Source organism: Leptonychotes weddellii, chromosome 10, assembly GCF_054177405.1.
Source record: "Leptonychotes weddellii isolate Sample4059 chromosome 10, ASM5417740v2, whole genome shotgun sequence".
NCBI lineage: Eukaryota > Metazoa > Chordata > Mammalia > Carnivora > Phocidae > Leptonychotes > Leptonychotes weddellii.
Window position 1 is genome coordinate 94,188,134 of NC_138378.1, and position 21,687 is coordinate 94,209,820.

Sequence of the window (21,687 nt, forward strand, 5' to 3'; positions counted from 1 at the left end):
GTTAAGCGTCTGCCTTCGGCTCAGGTCATGATCCCAGGGTCTTGGGATCGAGCCCCGCATCAGGCTCCCTGCTCCGCGGGAAGCCTGCTTCTCCCTCTCCCACTCCCCCTGCTTGTGTTCCCTCTCTCGCTGTGTCTCTCTCTGTCAGGTAAATAAATAAAATCTAAAAAAAAAAAAAAAAAAAAAAAATGCATTTTCCTTTTTCAATTTACCTTAGATGCTTAAGAGTAATGGCATGCCATTCCATGTAATGACCTCCTTTTTTTACTTTCTCCCTCAAAGTTTCCTTAAACTCATAGATATTCTTTTTTTTTTTTTAAGATTTTATTTATTTATTTGAGAGAGAGAGAATGAGAGACAGAGAGCACGAGAGGGAGGAGGGTCAGAGGGAGAAGCAGACTCCCTGCCGAGCAGGGAGCCCGATGCGGGACTCGATCCCAGGACTCCAGGATCATGACCTGAGCCGAAGGCAGTCGCTTAACCAACTGAGCCACCCAGGCGCCCTCATAGATATTCTTTACATTTGGAAATCCTAATATTATTGTCCTAAGCTTTTTGGGTTTCTCTTCAGTTCTGGTTGCTCTACACTACGCCTTGCATGTATGATTGTCACCAGGACCCAGACTGCAAAGACACGAATACACTCAAAGTCTCAACTATCTAGGGGAGAGTGAACACCACAGTGTCCTTCAAAACACTTCATCACTTGGTCCTTACAAAGTTCAATGATATAAGAGCACAGATCTGGGTCCTTTGGTCAGCCTTAAAATCAGACCCTAAAGATTGAGTCTAATGCTGTTGTTCTGGTACTTTGTAAACACATAGGATTGTAGTAGCTCAAATAGTTCATCTTTAACCTTGCATCTGTTTCCTAAAACCCACAATGATCATTTTTATCGATTCATGATCTGGTTATTACAAGAATAGAGATTACACATAAGTAGACATCAATGCCATAGGCTATGTTGGGGGTGGAAGAGGTAAAATGCAGCCTTCTTGCCTTCAACAGAAAATGCTTTCATGCCATATTTTAATATTGTAACCCTAAATTACCATCAGGTAGTCTGACTCATACTCTTAGTTTTTGCTTACATTTAAATGTAAAATTTTCATTTTTAGTATTTTCTATAACTCTCTGCTTTTTCAGGAAGTAGGAAGAGTAATTGGAATTGCTCTTATGAAACAGTATGGATGGAAAGCAGATTTGAGGAATCCAAATTTAGAGGTACTGAATGTTTGTTTTATTTTATATGCCTGTAACCTAATTGTTTAAAGACAAGGTCAACTATCTGTACTGTACTTTTCAGTTTTGCTTTAGAGTTTTTTAAAAAGCATGTCTCTATGGATCCAGCAGTCTGTTTTCTCTTTAGCAGTAGAATAGTGCAGATAATTTTACTAGTACTTTTCACTTTGAAAATGTCTTATCCAAATAAGATGTTTTGGGATGGAATTGTTTTGTCACAGTTGAATTTTTAAAAATTTATTATAAGGTTGCAGAGATGCTGTCTGCAGCAGTTCTTCACTGCTGTCATGAAAAATATTTTGGGGGGCCTGGGTGGCTCAGATGGTTAAGCCTCTGCCTTCAGCTCAGGTCATGATCTCCAGGTCCTGGGATCCAGCCCCAGGTAGGGCTCCCAGCTCAGCCGGGAGTCTGCTTCTACCTCTCCCTCTGCCTCTCCCCCAGCTTGTGCTCTCTCTGTCTCTCTCTCTCTCAAATGAATAAATAAAATCTTAAAAAAAAAAAAGGAAAAAGAAAAATATTTTGACCTCAAGAATGTTTTGACATGAGGGTGTCCTCCTTCCATCTCTCCTTTCCAGTTCTCTCATCTTGTGCTCTGCTGGTTCCCATCTCCCCATGTCCCCTTGGCCCCATATCACTGCCTCAAAATTACACTTTTCTCATAGCTTAGCGCCTAAATAAGTATAGCTAATTTAATTCCTATCAGCCATTTAGTGTAATTAATAATAGCTATTAACATAATTGTCAACAGTAGAATCACACAGTAAAATTTGTGACCAAAATTAACAGAAGAATCAAACCTTAAAACAAATTTTGTTCAGCAAAATTAAGAGAAAAAATTTTATAGTGGGAGAAGCTAGTCTTAATAACATTTGATATACAAAAATATCAGTGTATCGGGGCACCTGGGTGGCTCAGATGGTTGGGTGTCTGTCTTCAGCTCAGGTCATGATCTCCAGGTCCTGGGATCAAGCCCCGCATCAGGCTCCCGGCTCAGCGGGGAGTCTGCTTCTCCCTCTCCCTCTGCCTCACCCCCTGCTCACACTCTCTCTGTATCTCTTTGTCTCAAATGAATAAATAAAATCTTAAAAAATATCAGTGTATCTTAACTCTTGAGTATCGATTTTAAATAGAAAAGAATCCTAATACTTTTGCTAAAATGAATAATCCAAAACATTGGAAAGTTTAGCTTTGATGATCAAGGATTTAAATTGACTAAATGGAGTTCATTCCAGGTCATTCTTTTCTTAATAAAAATTTGTCAATATTGGAGTAATTCTGATTAAACTATACAGTGAAAATAACCTTGGGGTCAAAGTATTAGGGATCAAATGCTCTTGAGGTCAAACAGCAGAGTCAGAATATTCCATAAACCTCATCAGACTATGAAAGTAAGATTCTAACTTTTAAAATTTAATTGAGCTACTAGTTATAACTTGAGACATTTAAATCCTCTTTATGGCCCAACAGAAGAAGGGTAGTAGAAAGGAAGAAGCTCACCTACAGATAGTAGAGAGAGAAAAGGTCACCCTTGCTATGATATCTTTGGCCTGAAGAAAATTTTGTTACCCTGGAAATGTAGCCTGTGATGGTCCTGTGTGACCTCAAGTCTTATTTGAAGTTAGAATTAAGGTGGGTTCAGGAAGTCTTCTCTAACCCACAATGCTAAAGAGTCTGATCCAGTTATGATAATTCAGAGAATCTCTGGGAAGAAAGAACTCAAGATCTCTTCAGAACATGAGTGTCCATATACCTTGTATACCGAATTATCCTCAGAATCTTTCTATGGAATGTACTAAAAATTTACTTTGTCTCTGCTCAAGAAAAAAATATTATGGAACATCTTTCCATGATAAACAAGGCCTTAGATTTTTTTATTAAAATATAGATTATGTAAAAAATAAAAAACAAAGTAAATTTAAAAATAAAACATAGTTTCAAAATGGAAGTTTTCAAATTGTCAGTACATTTGGTAATGCATTTCCTGTTCTGTTCTAACTTCTCTATTTGTTCTTTCAGATCTTCATACATCTAAATGACATTTACTCTGTGGTGGGAATCCCTGTGTTCAGGTAGATATTGTTCTCTAAGCTTCATGTTTGTCCCTTAGAGTTTGTAAAAGTAAGAACTTTATGTTCTTATTTATAATATGAAACATCGATATAACAGACGGGACTAAAGGCAAAGCATTTGAGTTCTTTACTTGAGCCAGTGTTTTCTTGGTGCTTAATGCTTATGATTTAATCTGGCCAGTTAGAGCTATAAAAGATTTGATTACAATCATTCACTGATTGTGATTCATACTGAAAATTATATCTAATTATTTCTATTATTAAATGATTTTCACAGGCCCTTAGTCTGTTGGCATCTGGAGTTTTTATTGAAATAGAAAATACAGCACAGTTCTTAAAATTCACATTTGAACATTCTACAAATTTTATTGCCATTATTCTTTTATTGTGGGAGAGTATTTCCAGTTTTTAAAATCTACTTCAGGTATCTCTCTAATCTTTCAGGGTACTATATGATAATAAATGCAAATGGTTCATTTCCTTATTCCAAAATATTTGTTGAATACTTATCATATAACAGGTACTTTCCTGGATGCTCTGGGAAGAAAGAGCTAGTTGGATGAAAATAGTGATTTCCAGTTCCTTGGAAGCATGTAAATGTTGTTGGCATTCTTCAAAACATTTTATATGCACATCCCTGTTTACATAGTATAATGTGATTTAGATACCCTTTTTCTAGATTCTAGGCATGGAATATTTTTAAAGATTATAAAAATTCAATAGGAATACCCCATTAACTCTAAGCTCACATTTAGGCATCTGTAAGCCAGGATGTAAAAAAGAATGCTTAAGATTATTGTAATAGATTTTCTCAAGCTTTCTTGTTCATTGCATTAGAAAGATAGAAATAATATTTTGAAAACTTCTATCAAATCTGGAAACACTGATAATAAAAGTGATGAGGTAGAGGATAAAGTATGAAGTGATACATAATGGAGGCCAGTGAACTCATTTGGCAGATGTCTGCTTCAGCTCTTCGTTCCATAAATTATTTTAGACAATGCAATGTCATGCTTCATTTCATCTTTTGAGAAAGATGAAAATGAGCAAAGAACAAATTTACAAAAGCGATTTTTTTCTAGAAAACAGATTTCAAGGGTTAGCATCCATTCAGCCCTACTTCCCATAGTACATCCATATCACAGAACAGTGTGTTCCTCTTGATGACTCCAGATCAGCAAGAAAAATTCCCATATATTCCATATGGGAAGGCAGGAAAGTATATTAACATTTGAAAAAGATTTTTTCTACCTATGTGATTAGATTTTTATAAGTCAAACACTTAAGAGTTTAAATTTCAGTTGTCCAACAAATTTACCTTTTTTTTTTTTAAGATTTTATTTATTTGAGAGAGAGAGAATACAGGTGGGCAGAGGGACAGGGAGAAGCAGGCTCCCTGCTGAGCAAGGAGCCCAGTGACAAAGGGCTCGATCCCAGGACCCCAGGACCATGACCTGAGCCATAGGCAGGTGCTTAACTGACTGAGCCTCCCAGGCGCCCCACAAATTTACCTTTCTGAAATACCACACTGGCTGGTTAGACAAGGTGCCGATTGGATAAGGTATTTTTGTAATAAGATTAAAATATTCTGTAACTTAGCAGATACTTAGCTGTATGTTAGATGAATATGTTAAGGTGAGTCACAGATGTGAACAGGTTAATCATTTTTATTTATATCCTGATCTTCTTTACCATACAGTAATACTGGGGTTACCATCAGGTTCTTTTCTTTGTAGGGTTCCTTTAGCCAGCAGAGCTTACATCAAGACAGCAGGCCTGAGATCTACCATAGCATGGGCAATGGCCTCTCTCGCTGAAATTAAGGTAAGGAAAATGTTTGCTTTCTTTTTAATAGCAAGGTCCTTTGCATAATCAACTGATTGGTGGACATCTTGGTTGCTTGCTTTCTTTTCCTTTCTTTTTGTTTCTCTTTTTTTCCTATCCTTTTCTTTCTCTTTCTGTTGCCCTTACATTTATGAACTGCTACAGTGATATGGTTTTATATATTGTTGAACTTCTGAGAGTATTTTGGCTATGAAAAAGCCGAATCCAAAGATAGCTACATTTTTATCATTTCTAATCTTTTATGTCACAATCAGATGGCCTATAAAACCTCTACATAAATTTTAAGTTTTTCTCTGTGACCAAGATTTTGCAAGTGTTCTGTGGACATAAGAAGATCATTTTATTTTTTAGTCAAGGAATGTCTGCTATATTACTGTTTTACTATCTGCATAATTCTGAAAGAGGTATTTCAAAATCTCATTAGATTACTATATTTATATTTTTAAGTTTTTGCACTTTTGCTAGTTGTTGCCTTAGCTGCTGTCTAGTTTGGTATATGCACATTTATGACTTTTATTGTTTCATCAGGAATTGTGCCTTTTTATTGTAACATAAAGTTCTCTTTATCTTGATTAGTGAGTTTAAACTTAAATTTCATGTCTTATTAAATATTTTTATTCCTTTCTTTTTCTTTGCATTGGCTGCATTTCTTTGCCACTGCTTTATTTTCAACTTTGCTTTCAATATGTTTTTTTACAAACACACAGCTCTGTTTTTATCCACTCTGATGGTCTCTGTTTTCCAGTGAGAGTTCAGTATTAGGACAGACATACTTGATTATATTCTTCCTATTTTACTCTGTTTATAACTTCTTACACTGTTTCTTAAGTTTTATTTTTTGCTAGTTTGATCAAGTTACTTGATAATCATTTCATTGCTGTCCTTGAGGTTGGAGATTATACTTTATTGTTCTCTTCTACTAATGGTTCCTGTTCCCATCTCTCTTGATGAAACACATAGAACTCTGCTGTTACTTTAAAACAAGATATCAACTCTTTCCTCTCTCAAGACACTGTTTTTACCACCAAGACACTCTAAACTTACCCTCTTCCCTATCCTAATATGAGGCCTCTAGAGTGCTTTTCTTCTTTTCTCTTGACCCACCTTTACTCCTCCCTACAATGAGACCTTTGTAACATTTTTATACCCTTCAACTATCAATCCCCAACGACTAGATTGAACTAAATTATCATGTGTCAGAATTTCCCTTGAAATACGCCCCTTCTGTTTCAAAAGTTCTTATTTAGCACTTACATTAAACAGCCTGTCCTTAATCACTAAGCTCTAATTGTGTATACACACACACTTTTCTGTAGAAATACACAGAGACGTATTGCAAGGTGTATCACTCCTCCCCATTGTTCTTCACTTTGTCTTTCCCTGTTTGAGGTCTCTGCTCTGGTTTATTTGTTGCTTGATTAAAGTCTTAGTCGTTAAGCGTCTGCCTTTGGCTCAGGTCATGATCCCTGCCTCGGGCTCCCTGCTCTGCAAAAAGCCTGCTTCTCCCTCTCCCACTCCCCCTGCTTGTGTTCCCTCTCTCACTGTCTCTCTCTCTCTGTCAAATAAATAAAATCTTTAAAAAAAAAAAGTCTTAGGTAATTTTCTCAAATGTAGTATCCAAATAATACACTGTCTGAACTTACTATATATCCTCAAATTTGTTTTTCATCCTGGGATACATACCAGTTTTGGCTGGATGTAAGAGTCTTGAGTGGCAGTCCCTTTCCCTCAGAGGTCTGTAGATGTTGTCCTGTTGCCATTTATTTTCCTGTGTTCTAGATGAACAATATACATGCCAGTATGATTTTCCTTTTCCTGTATAGCTGCCTGTTCTTGCTGCTGGGAGGCTTGTAAGACTTTTCTCTTCAATCCTCTACAGTTCAGGAGATGGGTTAAATGGGTGATGGGCATTAAGGAGACCACTTGTTGTGATGAGCACTGGGTGGTATATACAAGTGATGAATCACAAAATTCTACTCCGGAAACCAATACTACACTATATGTTAACTAACTTGGATTTAAATAAAATCTTGGAAGAAAAAAAAATCCTCTGAAGTTCAGGAATACTAGCAGGATATACTTACATATGTGTGTTTTCTATTCAGCCCAGAACTTGGTGTATCTGACTGCCTGAGTTCTAATTCTGCTCCACCACTTACTGACTGGGAAACTTTAGGCAAGATATTTAATATCTCTGTGCCTTAGTTTCTCATTTGCAAGATGAAAATAATAATCTAGGGGGGCACCTGGGTAGCTCAGTCAATGAAGCGTCAGACTCTTGATTTTGGCTCAGGTCACAATCTCAGGGTTGTGAGATTGAGGCCCACATCAGGCTCCACGCTCAGTAATGAGTCTGCTTGAGATTCTCTCCCTCCCTCTCCCTCTGTTCCTCCCCCCACCTCCGCGTATGCACTCGCTTGCTCTCTAAAATAAATAAATCTTTAAAAAAAAAAAAAGCTCCTAGGATCATGTGAGGATTAAGTGAATTAACATTTATTAAGTGATTAGAACAGTGCATGGCATATAGAAAGTGTTTAAGTATTAACTGCTGCTATGGCAATAATAATTATAGTTATAATAATTATTTGGAATATATAATAATTATAAAAATTATCATTTCTCTGGCTCAGGCACTCTTTCTTTCATTACTTATTTAATTATTATTGCCTCAACTGTTTTTGCTTTAGTGACTTTTTTACCTTACACTACTTTGTTTTCTGCTTCTGAAATTATAAACACGTTAAGCTTCCTGGAGCTATCCTCCAAGTTGTTTATCCTTTCTCACATGGTTTCCATCTCTTTATATTTTGGGTCTTCGTTTTGAGTTATTTTTGAACATAATCTTCCAAGCTATAACAAGAGTCAAAGTTCTACTTTATTCATCGGAATTTTTAGCTTAAAAATCACGGTTTTTTAGTTTTGAAAAGTTCTCTGTGTGTGCACACTACATTTGAATATCTCTAGAAGCTCTTCGTTCTTTTGTTGCAATACTTATCTGTCTCCCCCAGGAGTTCTGTTTCACTGGATACATGTTTTGAGTGTTCTGCCTATTTACTCTCTAGCTACTCATGGACCTGTGCCCTTTGGATGTGCCATTATTTTCTTGGTGGCTCACTGGGACTCAACTGTGGTTATTAAGATATTTTAAATGGCTAAAATCCTATAAATGGTAGAAGGCACATGGATCTCTGCTGCCACTGGGCTTGGCAGTGTAAGGAGAATCTGTCAGCCATGTGGAAAACTTTTCTCTTTCTAGGTGAAAGCTCTTTGATTCACTGGTCTCCCTACAGATCTGTAGATCTCTGAAGACCAGATTCTCCCCGGTTCCAATGATTTTCCCCTCTGGGCTCCAGTGCTGGTCTCTAACCCCCCACCCAGCCACGGCTGAGAGGCCCCATACCAGTTCCTTCTTCTGGCACCCAAATGAAGCCCAGGGCTTTCTCTTAGCCCCTAGCTGCCTCTATGTCTGAGCATCACTTGGGCCCAGGGGAAGATAATAGCTTGGAGTTGAGAGAAAAGAAGAAAGCTACTTTAAGATTATCATGTTCCCAGAATTCACGATTTTCTTTTTTATTTGATTTTAATCTTTAGTCCAAATTTCTTTTAGTCTAAGGAGAGAAGTTATGGTTACCAAACTGCCAGTGATCTCACCACAGTTTATATAACTATATAACTATATATATGTGTATATATATACATATTATATAAATATAAATTTATATAACCACCTTATACAAGTTTGAAATGTTACCTTTATCTTGACATAAACATCCATTTGTCAGAAAAGTAGAAAGTAAATTAAAATATCCAAAGCTAATGTTAGATAAAATGTTTCCTTACTGTGAGTTTGCCTTGTTAGAACCTGGAGTAAGAATTGTTTCTCTAAATGTGACCACCAGCATAGGAAGTCTGTTAAAGCACGTAAGAAGTAGCAGGCACAGTTGTTTTGGAGGAGTTTAGTAATTGTTACAGGATTTCTTTTCCTTTAGTGCCTGTGGTTCTTGGTCACGCAGCTTCAAAGAGTGAAGAGGTAGACCAGATGAAGAGTGGTGGGCAGCAAAGCAAAGTTTATTGAGAATAGAAAGCTTCCAAAGAGGGAGGGGACCCAAGATGTTGCCAGTTTAGATCTAGGGGTTTTTATGGGCTTTTTGGCAGACTGTTTTAATCTGATTAACCCTCCCTCCGCCTGTCACCCAGTCAGGTTTTTGTCATCTACCTATCCCATGAGAAACGGTGGAGGGCTCCTTCCAGGGTGGTGTAAAATCCTTTTAAGGTGGTTTCCTCTTAGGGCAGGAACCCCTTGTCCCTGCCTGCCTTTCTTCCAACTATCCTTCATTATAGCGACCCACAGTGTACATGATCTCAGCATCCAACCTTGGGTATGCCAGTGCCGCTAACAGTGAAATCTGAACATGAGGATGATAGATATTTTTCATGTTTACCACAAACTCTTTTCCTTCCTACATATCCGAACAAGGAAAATCAAGTTCTCTAAGTCTTAGTTATTAACATAAGCATACAGAAATACTTGTCTACATCTGCCCAGGTACCCAAATGTCATAGCTAGAGAAGGTCTTGTGGTAACATAAAGACATTAAAGATATTTAAGGTCAGATTATACCATGGAGCATGGACCATGTTGGGGGAAGGAAGAGCACAGTGTTTGACACATACTAAGATCTTAATAAAAATTAGTTGTCATACCATTGTTATTTTTAACTAAATTGTCATTTAGATCATTATTCTTTTTACTTACCACCCCTTCATGGGGCATCCATAGAATACTCTCCTTAGAATTTCCGCCCAGAGGAAAATCTCTCTCTCTCTCTTCTGAAGGACATTATGTTTCTTTCCATTAGGTGCCCTCTGGCTCTGACTGAAACCTGGCTGTCCACTGAGCACTCTGCTTCCTCTGTAAACATATCAAGGGACCATGGGCCTGGAGGTGGTAGGTGTCCTGCTTGCTCCTCATTGCTCTTTCTGCCCAGAACCTCTCTGTGCGTTTGAAGCACATGCCATGAAATTATCCCAGTCACATGCAGACCTCTCTTCCTATCATTTCTTTGAGAGTATAAAACACTATTCCTGTCATAGTTCTTTATGATCTCAATGTCCACTCTGTAACCTGACCCCTTAGCGTCTTGGTTTCCCTACCTCTAATGATCTACCCTAGTCATATCCTGGACCCTATCATACCCAGAAGGGTATACCTTCCAAAAATCTCAATTTCAGGAATCCTGCTCTTAGCCTCTTTTTCCTTCCTGTTCAATTCCTCTAGCACGCTACCACACAGTTCCTTAACCCCTGGGGCCTCTAGTCATTTGACCTTACCATTGTCCATTACTTACCACCTGTCCTCACCCCTCCTTCACAGCTTGGATTCTATGTTCTACCATTACAGTCATTTCCTTGCCCACACTTTTCACTCCCTTGCTTCTTATTTGACTTAAATATTGGAATCAGAAAAGAACTTCAACATGTTCTCCTCACCAAATCTACCAACATATTGGAGTCTGTGCCCACATACTTTGTGTTATCATCATTGCAGTAAGTGAACTGTCCTTGTTTCACTCCAGTACTTGCTTCCTGTATTCTATTACCTCATGCCTACTTCAGGACTTTCCTCTCTACTACACATTCCCAACAGCATGTACCCTTGATTTAATACCTTGCAATTTAAGAAAATAACCCGTTCCTGAACCCACATGCTCCTTCTCTGCTTCCCTTTACAGAAAAACTCTTAAAAATAGTTGTCCATATTTGGTGTCGCTACTTCCTCTCTTCCCCTTCTCTCTTGTGCCCACTTCCATCAGGCTGTCATCACCAGCACTCCACTGACACTGCTCATCTTACTTACCTATTAGCACTTTGATACTGTCATCACTCTTCTTCCTGAAATGTTTTTTTCCACATTTTTTTGGAACACCACTCTAGTTCTCCTCCTACATGAGTATGTGCTGCTGTCAGGATGCATTGCTGAATCTTCATCTCCCAACGTCTATACTTAGGAGATCACCAGGGTCCAACCCATAGACTTTTCTTTTTTAACTTCTCTCACTTTCTAGATGACTCATCTAGTTCTGATGCTTTAAATATCATTTATGACTAACACTGAGTGTTCCCAACTTTATATCTGTAGCCTGAACCTCTCCCCTGAACTCCAGACCCATATGTTCAACAAATCACTTGACGTCCATACTTGGTCTAAAAGGTATTTCAAAATTAACATGTCCAGAACTGTATTCTTGTCCTCTTCGAAGCTTCTCCTTCCCATCTCTTCCCATCTCAGGAACAGGGAACTCTTCCAGTTGCTCAGGTCAAAAACTTTAGTCATTTCTGATTATTGTCATTCTTTAACATTCTACGTCCAGTCCATTGGCTCCACCTTTAAAATATATCTAGAATCTAACCAGTTCTCACCGCTTTTACCAAAACCACTCTTAATTCAAGTCACCATCATCTCTTGCCTACTTCCCCTAACTAGCCTCCCTGTTAACACCCTTACCCTTCTCTGGTCCATTCTCAGCAGAGCAACCAGAGTGATCCCTCTGAAGTGTAAATGTCATGTTACTCCTCTGCTCAGAACCCTCCAGTAGTTTCCCATTCTTCAGAATAGAACCAGAATCCTTGCAGTACCTACAAGATGTGACATAATGTGACTCCCCCAGAATGGGAGTAATTCCTTTTTTCTCCAAGTTTCCTGTTTTCCCAGGTACAAATAGGATTACACTTTCCTGACCCCTTCAAATTGTGTGTGTCGTGTGACTAACATGCTTCAGCCAGTTAAATGGCCATGGAAGTGATGTGTCTCACTTCCAGATGGCACCTTTAAGAGCCACTACCTCATTTGTCATGCTTTTCTTTCCCCTCTGCCACAGTCATGGCAGTGCTCTGGATGGTGCCCACTTCATGAGCCTGGCTTCCAGAGTAAGAAGCAGAAACCCCAGATGCCCTACTGTGGGGATGTAGCATGAGCTGTATATTGTTTTCAAACTCTAAGATGCAGGGATTGTTCCTACGTGCAGCATAACCCAGTGCATCTTGAGACTCGCCCAGCTACCTCTCATGTGAACACCACATTTTCTCTCGCACTCACTGTACTTTGGCCACACCAGGGACCTTCCTAATCTTCATCCATGCCGAGCATACACCTGCCTTATGGCTTTAACCACCAGAAATTCCTAATAGAGTGTAAAAAGCAATCATTACTCTTGAAATGTGGATTCCTCAAGTTTTAGGTTCCTTTTATAATACATATTTGTGATAGGCTGAGTAATACCAAATCAATATTTCTGTCTGTAGGCTGGTGCATTTGTTTTAGATCCAATGTGTGGACTTGGAACGATACTTTTGGAAGCTGCTAAAGAATGGCCAGTAAGTTCTAAAGTTTGATGAACCAAGCAGTATATTTACTTTAATCATTATATGTATATTCACTTCCCAATTATTTACAAGTAGATTGTCTTTTTAGGATTATTAGCTTTGATTACATGAGTTACTATTTACTGTTGTCAAAATGGATTATGATGGGTTAATTAAATTGCTTAAAATACTATGATTAAGTTTAGGAAAATGTGAGCAGTTTCAGTGATTAGTCATGACAGATTATGCTAATCCCCAAATTCTTTAGACATTTGTTATTGTAAAATATGGATAGTTTTTAAAAATTAAGAAATCCTTCTCATTTTTTGCTATTGAATATCATTTTAAAGAAATACTGTAAATTTGTTTTAACCTGAATTAACAAATCTATTAAATTCATTTTAATTATTTGAGAAGAAGCAAGTAGGTTTTCTTAACTACATACAGTGTCCGGTAGTTTAATTCATACTTAAAATATGACTTTCTTTCCTCATAGGATGTGTATTATGTGGGTGCTGACGTCAGTGACTCACAGTTACTAGGTGCATGTGATAATCTGAAAGCTGCAGGCCTTCAGGATAGAATTGAGTTACTTAAAGTTTCTGTTATAGGTAAGATATTAAAAATGCAAACATTTGGGAAAATGAACATATGTAAATATATTTAGAATCATAATATTAAACAATTCACTTTCCATATATAAAGGTTGACTTGTTCATACCCTGTAACATATCTGTGGGGCTAATCCTTGATTTATTTCCAGTAGTATAATTATAACTTATTTTTCAAAAGATTCATTATTAGTAACAACATTTATTTGGTCTCCTTAAGCATTTAAGTGAAAATACCTTTTTAAGATGTGTTTGTTGTATCTAAACCATTTCTCACATCGTAATCAGGGGTCACTTAATATAGGCATAAAATGAAGAGGACAGTATAATAATAATAATAAAACTTTGCATTTCTTTCAGATAAACTGAAATGTTCTGAATTATCTTACTTTTCCCTTGCCTCACATTGGACAGTATTCCTGTGGTATATAGGAGCGAGGCAACCAACCATCCCTGTTTGCTAAACCAGTACTTCCAATGCTAAAACTGGAACGCCTGGGGCAAACCAGGACAGTTGGTCACCCTGTGAGGTAGAGGGAAGCCTTTTACTGATGGGGAATCAGCAATAACAAACGTGATTAGAAATCAACTCTGCTCAGTCCAACCAAAATAATATATCCATAAGACCCATAGTATTTAGACGACTTTAGACAAGCCTCACATTCCTTATTTCTTTCCTTTCCTCTAGTACATCTTTCTCCCTTAAAAACTGAGCATATTTAATTCCAGCTAAGAAAATGGTAGTCTCTTGACACAGTGTAAATAGGTAGTAGATGGTCCCAGCCAATGGACTGGACGTAGAATGTTAAAGAATGACAATAATCAGAAATGACTATTAGTCATTTGTCATAGTGTTAAACCTATAATCTGGAGGAACAAAATGGTTTTTTTTAATTTTTTATTGTAGTGGAAAAGTAGTAGAGTATCAAGAAGAAAATATTAGGGTGACTTATGCATAAATACATAATAAAGCACCCTCATTTTTAAAGTTTTTTTATTTATTTTTGTGAGAGAGAATGTGAGTGTGCACTCTCGAGTGGGGGGGGAGAAGGGAGGCAGAGGGGTAAACAGACTCCATGCGGGACTTGATCCCAGGACCCTGGGATCATCACCTGAGCCGAAGGCAGACGCTTAACCAAAGAGCCACTCAGGTGCCCCTCTGTCAAGGTTTTTAATGGGACTCTGTGCATAAGACACAGGTTTCTAGAGGAAACCAATGGATGATGAGGCTAAAATCAGCTTTCATGAACTCTAATTTCTTTCAGAAAGTTGTTTTGGCGGGACTTTCAAGAAGACTGGGATGGCTTCCTCAGCTATTGCAGAGTAGTTGTTTTTCAAACCCTTTACAATCTCCAGATTGCCTCTGAGGTGTCAGGAAGGAAATACCCAGAGGTCTGTCTGACCTCTGCCATGCTTCCAACTCCATTTTTATCTATTTTCGTGTGGGGGGCATTTTCCATAAGATTTCACTTAAAGTGAAAAAACAAAAACAAGCAAAGGGGTTCAATTGTTGTTGTTCTTTTTAAGTGTTGAAAACAAAAGGTTATCTACGGCACCAAGTAGGCAAATAAAGGAAGGATCATTCTAAGTGCCATGTTAAGAATAGATGATAGCAGGGAGGATGGAAACAGGAAACAAAGAAACTAGTTAAGGCTGTCGCACTAATCCAGTCAGAAATGAGGTGGCTTGGGCCCAAGTGCTATTCATGGAGGTGTTGAGAAGAGGTCAGATACTTAATTTTTGAAGGTAGAATGAGCAGGATTTGTTGTTGGGTTGAATGTGGCATGTGAGAAAAAGACCAAGAATGACTCAACTTCCTGGCTTGAGCCCCTGGAGGGTGGGGTTGCCATTCACTGAGTCGGGAAAACTGCTGGGGAGCAAGTTGGAGTTCTGGGGCCTGTTAAGTTCCATGTGATCATTAGGCACAAAGTGGAGAAGGTGGCAAGTTAGGAGCCCCATACCCAAATCTGGAGTGTAGGGGCGAGGTGAGGCATTGTCAGTGTAGGTAACATTTAAATCCAGATCACCTAGGAAATGAGTACAGCTAGAGAAGGGGGTGAGGAGAGCCCTTGAGAATCACAGTTGTGCTAGCTTTTACCCCAGACCAGCGGCAGTCAGCCGGGCACGTTTCCCTAAACCACTGTTGAGGCTAGATAGTATCATCTTACTGCAGGATTGCAGTCTGGAAAACTAGAAATTTGATACATTTTTCAAACTTTTCCTCAATTACTAGTGAGATGAAACATTTTTCACATTATGTCATTTGTAGATTGTTCTTTTATGAATTGTTCTCAGAGTAACTTTCTGGAGGAAAGAATAAGCCATCTATTTTAAATTATTTCATCATCCTAACCTTTTAACATTAAATTTCAGCCTAGAGGGAACCATATATATCTTGTGTACATAGGGCCCAGTATCAACTGTCTAATAATTAGCCCTTCATTACACATCTTTACTTTAGAGGTGGACATTGTAGCTAGAGCCAAGTGTTTATTTTCTTCACTAATTCGGTTTCACCTTTAAAAGCTTTAATCATAAACACAATTTAGAATGTTGAGACCCATGAATCAGTCCCTTGTTCAACATTGACAGGTGTGAGGATCTCACGCCTTTTTTACTATAGTAAGAGCACGCAGAGACTTCAGGGTCAAACAGACCGAGTATAAATCCTGACTCCACCATTGTTTCTCCAGTGTGTGGCCTTCAGCAAAATCCTGGACCTCTGTATTTTGTCGTCTACAGTATGAAGATAATCCCTATTTCATAGAGCCTGTGGTGGAGATTTATCACATAAGCACATTGAGTACATTGCCTAACACACAGCACGGTTGAAGACCTCTGTAAACGTGGATATGTCTAGGAATTTAGTAATACTCCCATCATGATTTGTTTCTGCAGAATCACGGTCTTTGTTCTCTTTGTGTGCTTTAATGACTGTATTTTTTCTACTTTTTTAGTAAGGTTTACTTTGTAACTTTCTACTGGTATAAAAAGAGATGATCCTTTAATGTGGAGAAATTGCTTGTGTTTATTCCTAAGTTTTAATTATCACGAAAGTTTGGAACCAGACGAGTATTATGTTACAGGCTATCTTAGGAACTAATTAGTCATTGGTTAGGCTTTGTTTTTTGTTAATCCACAGATATATATACATTCCTAGGATAAGACAGAGAGCTGTAATATATACAGATTGGAGCAAAAGAAACACATGTATAAGTTAATTAAAATGACAAAATTGTTGACAGGTGAAAAAAGGAATGTTTTCACTTCCAATTAGACATTTTATAGTCTGTCACACATTACTTCGGTGAGAGTTTATAACAAGCTTATTGTTAACAGCTGTGCTTTGTTCTCAGGTGTCATTCATTTCAGCCCTTGTAGGAGTAAAGCATGCTTTTTTCAGTACACCCAGAAGCTGCCCATAATGTGGTGGTTGCATTTTCTTTCATATCAGTGTGGGTTTTTCTCCAGTATCTATCCTGCCCTTGCTGGCCTGGGCCCTGGTGTTCCAGCCACATGTCTTGTGGCCCATGCCATATTATGCAAGACTCATGAAGCTGCCAAGCTGCCCATTTGGGGAATCAAGAGGAAATGTGGGAAGTGATGGGTTAGGTGTATGTGGAGTATGTGGAAATAGGGAATAAGAAGCTTACCACAGACAGTTGAGTGTTTTTGGGTATAATGGCTTTATAGTTTGTTGTATGGTACTAATCCTTTTTAATTATTTGGTAACACTTGTATTCTGTAACAAACTCAGCAATAATAAGTTTTTTAAAGCACATGTTTAATGAGAAAGTTAATACAGAGTTTCCATTTCTCAAGAAAGTTGAGGAACACATTACTTAAGTAAAATGTTTGTTGACATTTATCATCCACTGTGAGGGCCCTGGTGGTATCACTGATCAAATGAAACAGATCTGTTTATAGGAGCATCTAGCATTTACTCCAAAACATAATAGTTATTTTAAGGAGACTGAGCCCAAAGACAGCTATTTATCAAATGCAGCTAAAGAAAATGTATTTAGGGGCGCCTGGGTGGCTCAGTTGGTTAAGCGACTGCCTTCGGCTCAGGTCATGATCCTGGAGTCCCCGGATCGAGTCCCGCATCAGGCTCCCTGCTCGGCAGGGAGTCTGCTTCTCCCTCTGACCCTCCTCCCTCTCATGCTCTCTGTCTCTCATTCTCTCTCTCTCAAATAAATAAATAAAATCTTTAAAAAAAAAAAAAATGTATTTAACTCTCATTCTGTGAAGCATGACTTTTCATTTAGATCAAATGACTATTCTAAATTAATTTTGCTCAGTTTCAATTCCAAGTTTTCTTATGTATGTAAACAAAATGAAGCTACAGCTATTAAATTGTTGGTTCCATTAGTAGACCTTTGCAGACAGTTAAATTTTGCCAGTTTTGCATCAGTGTTATCAGAAGCTTCAAAAAGAAAATGCATTATATCTTCCAATGGTGGTTTAGCTTGTCTTTTTCCCAGTTCTTAGAAATTTAGGAAGTTTTTTCTGTCAAAGATAACATCTTTCATAATTGTGAGTGCTACTGTAAATTGAGCTCGGAACTACATGTGTGTCTGTTTATGCAGTATTTACTGGTAATATTCTACTAACGAAATCTATGAAGCAGAAATGTACATGGAATTAGGCATGGTACCCACATAATTCATAATTATCTTCAAACAAGCTCTGATATTCTATAAATGAAATAGAAACTTAAGTTATCAAAATAATAAACTTTCCAAGAAACATTTTTTTAAATACATATTGAGTAACTGACCAGCAAACTATTTGTGATGAAGATGATTGCCAAAAAAAAAATTAATAAGCTTCAACATAACAGAACACATTTTATTTCCTTGCCCATCATCAGATGGGTTTAAAAATATTTAAGCCTTCAAAGAATGGCTTTGTGGATTGGCCAAAGTATTCTACAATTGTCTACAAAAGTTTTTTTAAATAAACCAATAGGCTTATTGTGGTTGCATTTTTCAAAAAATCCATTGGAAATCTGTAATCAAAGAATTTAACAAATGTAATGCCCCAAAACTTAAGTTTTTGCAATTTTTGATGAATTGCAGTTATGAAAAACATTAAAGACATTAAAATCCCTAAAAACACCAAGGAAGAAATGAACAAATTAAAACCGAGAGCTCCATAATGCACAACATTTAATTCTGAAATTCTATAAATACACCTTGGATATCTTAAAGGAAGAATCTTCTAATGGCTTTCTTTAATTGGATAAATGTATATTCTAGAATGGAATGGAATCAAATTGAGAAGAGCTTAGACTCTGCAGCCTCTACACGTGGTAAACCAATTAAAAGAACAGTAGAGACAATTTATTTGAGCTTTGTGTTGTGAAAATGTTTGTCAAAGGCACTCTAAATGGAGACACTCTAAATGGAGGGCTGAAATATTTACACTCTCCTTATGAAAGAAATAGAATTGAGAGTATCCTCCAGTTAGCAGAATTTGCTGTGAGCTCTACTGTTACTTCAGAACCTGTAAAGAAAGTATTTTCTCAAATAAAAATATTAGAGTCTACAGAGAAGTTTATTAACCATAAAAGTGAAACTTTGAAGAGTATTACAGGCAATTTTATGAAAAAATTTGAAGTTCCTATTTAAAAAAATACTGCATTCTTCAGAAAAATATAATGACATGGGATTAGAGACTGATATATTGTTCCAATTTTAGTATATGTGCTGCCGAAGGGAGCACGAGACTGATACATCTAAGAAACTAATCAGTATAAGAATACAGACCACAAAAAATCATTTTACTTGTTAATTTTAATGTTAAAATAATATCTTAAAAGTTTGTGGGGTTTTTTATTTCAGTGTGCCCAGATATTATTTTTCAGTCCCCTGTAATAACCAATTTGTCAGACAATAAATATTTCAAAAAGTATGTAATCTTATTTCTAATCATCTTGTTCTTGAAAATGTTCCTATTTGGACTATAAATTAAAAGGTCACCAGTTCCAGATGCCAAACTACATTTTGCATATTTAAGACTAATTATGAGCTTCTGGATTAAGATGACAGAGTGAAACTTTATTGAAGGATTTGTATTCTCCTGCACTTATTGAAATAAGAAAAGGAATAGTAAAAAATAGAAGGAAAAAAAATCAGCAGCAGCAATCAAACAAAGAAAGGGCGTAATCTACATGCAATAAACATCAAAATCTGGCCACAATGGAAAGAAACAGGAAGTTACAGAGCAGTATAGTCAATAGAATAGTGGCTCTTAAGGTTATTGACACCAAGTGTCGCCCCAAAAATATGCCCATCCAAGATGTCATTTTAGTACAAAGACATTTTCAAATATAAAAAAGTTCAGGTGGGGTGCCTGGGTGCCTCAGCCAGTTAAGAGTCCAACTCTTAGTTTCAGCTCAGGTCATGATCTCAGGATGGTGAGATCAACACAGAGTCTACTTAAGATTCTCTCCCTCCCCCCCACCCCCGCCCACCGTACCCCCCCCCCTCCGGCTCACAAACGTGCTCTCTGACTCTCTCTCTAAAAATAAAATAAATAAAATCTTTAAAAACAAAAAGTTCAGGCATCATTTCACTAATAAATCCTTTAGGGGAAAATTTTAATAAAATGCAAACATCTAAGAGATAAATCAACTGAAGAATAGAGAAAGCAAGACAAAGTGATTAGTCATGAGGACTGAATCAACTTGAATATACAACTGATTTTAAACAAGTATTAGAATTACAGATACAGGACAGAACACGAATGTGATAAATCCAGACAGTGGAAAGAATGTTCAAACAGTAAGAAGTATGAGGAAAGAAAATAGAAGGGTGTGCCCAATTTTGTAGAAGACCTCAATTTATTTAGTCATTTGTCTAAATATATGCACAAAAGGGTATCTTGAAGGCTTTTAAAACGTATTGGAATAAAATATATTAGGGCCATAATCCTGAGTTTTAAGCAGTTCTTACCCATTTTTCTCCTGGAAGGAAGGAGAAATAGAGCAGCTCTTTTGTTCAAGACACACCAGTATGTTCAATTTTTTTCATCTTCTTGAATCATCCTGCTGAGTTGTAAAAAAGAGATGATTTTTACATATTTGTTTTGAGCTATGTTTCTATTTCAGAATTTTATCTCCTTAGTTACAGGCAAACTCTTTGTTCGCAGGCAGTTCAAAAGCATTTAATAATTTAAAAGATTTTACTGTGTTGAAAATCATGGGTCGGGTGCTCATGATTTCAGGAGTTTCCTCACCAGAAACCCTGGAGGTGGGGCCAACAGCCTGTGTGTCACCAGCCCTTCCTTTGATTCTGAAACACACTAGATAGTAGGTTTGGGATGAAGTGGGAGAGGATTTGCATTTGTACTTCCTAGGAGACGCTGCTGCTGCTGGTAGCCCCTGATGACGCTGCGCGGAAGATACTGAGGCCCTGAGAACCACTGCAGCAGGAAAGGAGTAGGAAAGAGGCCCGTCTGGAAGCCCTTGCCCCGCATGGCCTTTGAGGAGTGGGGGGAAGGATGTGCTGTGTCCCTCAGAGCTGCTTTGAAGGATTCCGGCCCACTGATCTCCCCCGCTTCACCCGCCTGTACACCCAGAGAAGACATTGTACATACTAACCACAACAAGACCTAACCGTTATCGAGTGCTCACTCTGTGCCAGGCACCGTTCTAAATGCTTTCCATAAATGACCTCACTTGTAAACTTCGGAGATAGGTACTCTTACCACTTTACAGACGAGGAAACTAACACAGTAATTTCCCAAAGTCCTCTAGTTAGTGGCAGAGCCAAATGCAAGCTGTCTGATACCAGGGCCTGCCTGCACTCTCACACACATCCACAAAAGCTTATTTTATGTTCTACTGGACAATAGCAGTGCTTAGTTCTAGAACTTTTAGAAAGAACAATTCTGTTAAGTTCCTTCACCTTCTAAAATTATTTAAAGCAGTTTAGCAAATTATATAATACAGAGTAGGAAAGTTGCAAATAAAAATAGAGACTGACAAGAAAAAAAATGTTAACCAAACCTGAACAAATTGGGCAGCTAATTGTGTGTGTGTGTGTGTGTGTGTGTGTGTGTGTGTGTGTGTGTGAATGCAAAAGAAAGACGTGGGCTCAAACTCAGGAGTAAACTGTTGTGGTTTCTCATGTATAAAACATCCGATAACCCTGATGGCCTTCACTGTACATTGCCTTGAGTAGTTCTGCAAAAAGTATAGAAACAGTATTTAAATGTACATGTGCTATATCAACATCCTAAAACTAAATGCATGAAGTTTAAGTATGACTTGGGGGCACCTGGATGGTGCAGTCAGTTGAGCAACCAACTCTTGGTTTCGGCTCAGGTCATGATCTCAGGGTCATGAGATCAAGTCCCGCATCGGGCTCCGTACTCAGCACGGAGTCCGCTTGAGATTCTCCCTCTCCTGCTGTGCTCTCCCGCCCCCACCCACAACCCCGCTCTCTAAAATAAATAGATAAATCTTTTAAAAAATATATGACTTGGAAAAAAAAAAGAATTCCTGCCTGGCTTTGAAAGAATATTATCCTGAAACTTTTTCTAACAACCT

At 37.8% G+C, this 21,687-nt stretch overlaps 1 protein-coding gene across 4 annotated transcripts in view; it reads left to right on the top strand.

Annotated features, from left to right (window-relative positions):
* THUMPD2 (THUMP domain 2 tRNA and snRNA guanosine methyltransferase) overlaps window positions 1-21,687 on the top strand; it is a 37,857-nt gene that overhangs the window by 11,221 nt on the left and 4,949 nt on the right. For 3 of the 4 annotated variants that reach the window (XM_006728035.3, XM_031036782.2, XM_081796875.1), the window contains 5 exons: window positions 1,148-1,225; window positions 3,260-3,312; window positions 5,049-5,136; window positions 12,460-12,531; window positions 13,016-13,130. In XM_006728035.3, coding sequence (XP_006728098.1) covers window positions 1,148-1,225; window positions 3,260-3,312; window positions 5,049-5,136; window positions 12,460-12,531; window positions 13,016-13,130 — 406 coding nt within the window. The remainder of the gene's footprint in view (window positions 1-1,147; window positions 1,226-3,259; window positions 3,313-5,048; window positions 5,137-12,459; window positions 12,532-13,015; window positions 13,131-21,687) is intronic. The other variant, XM_031036786.2, reaches the window with a different exon arrangement.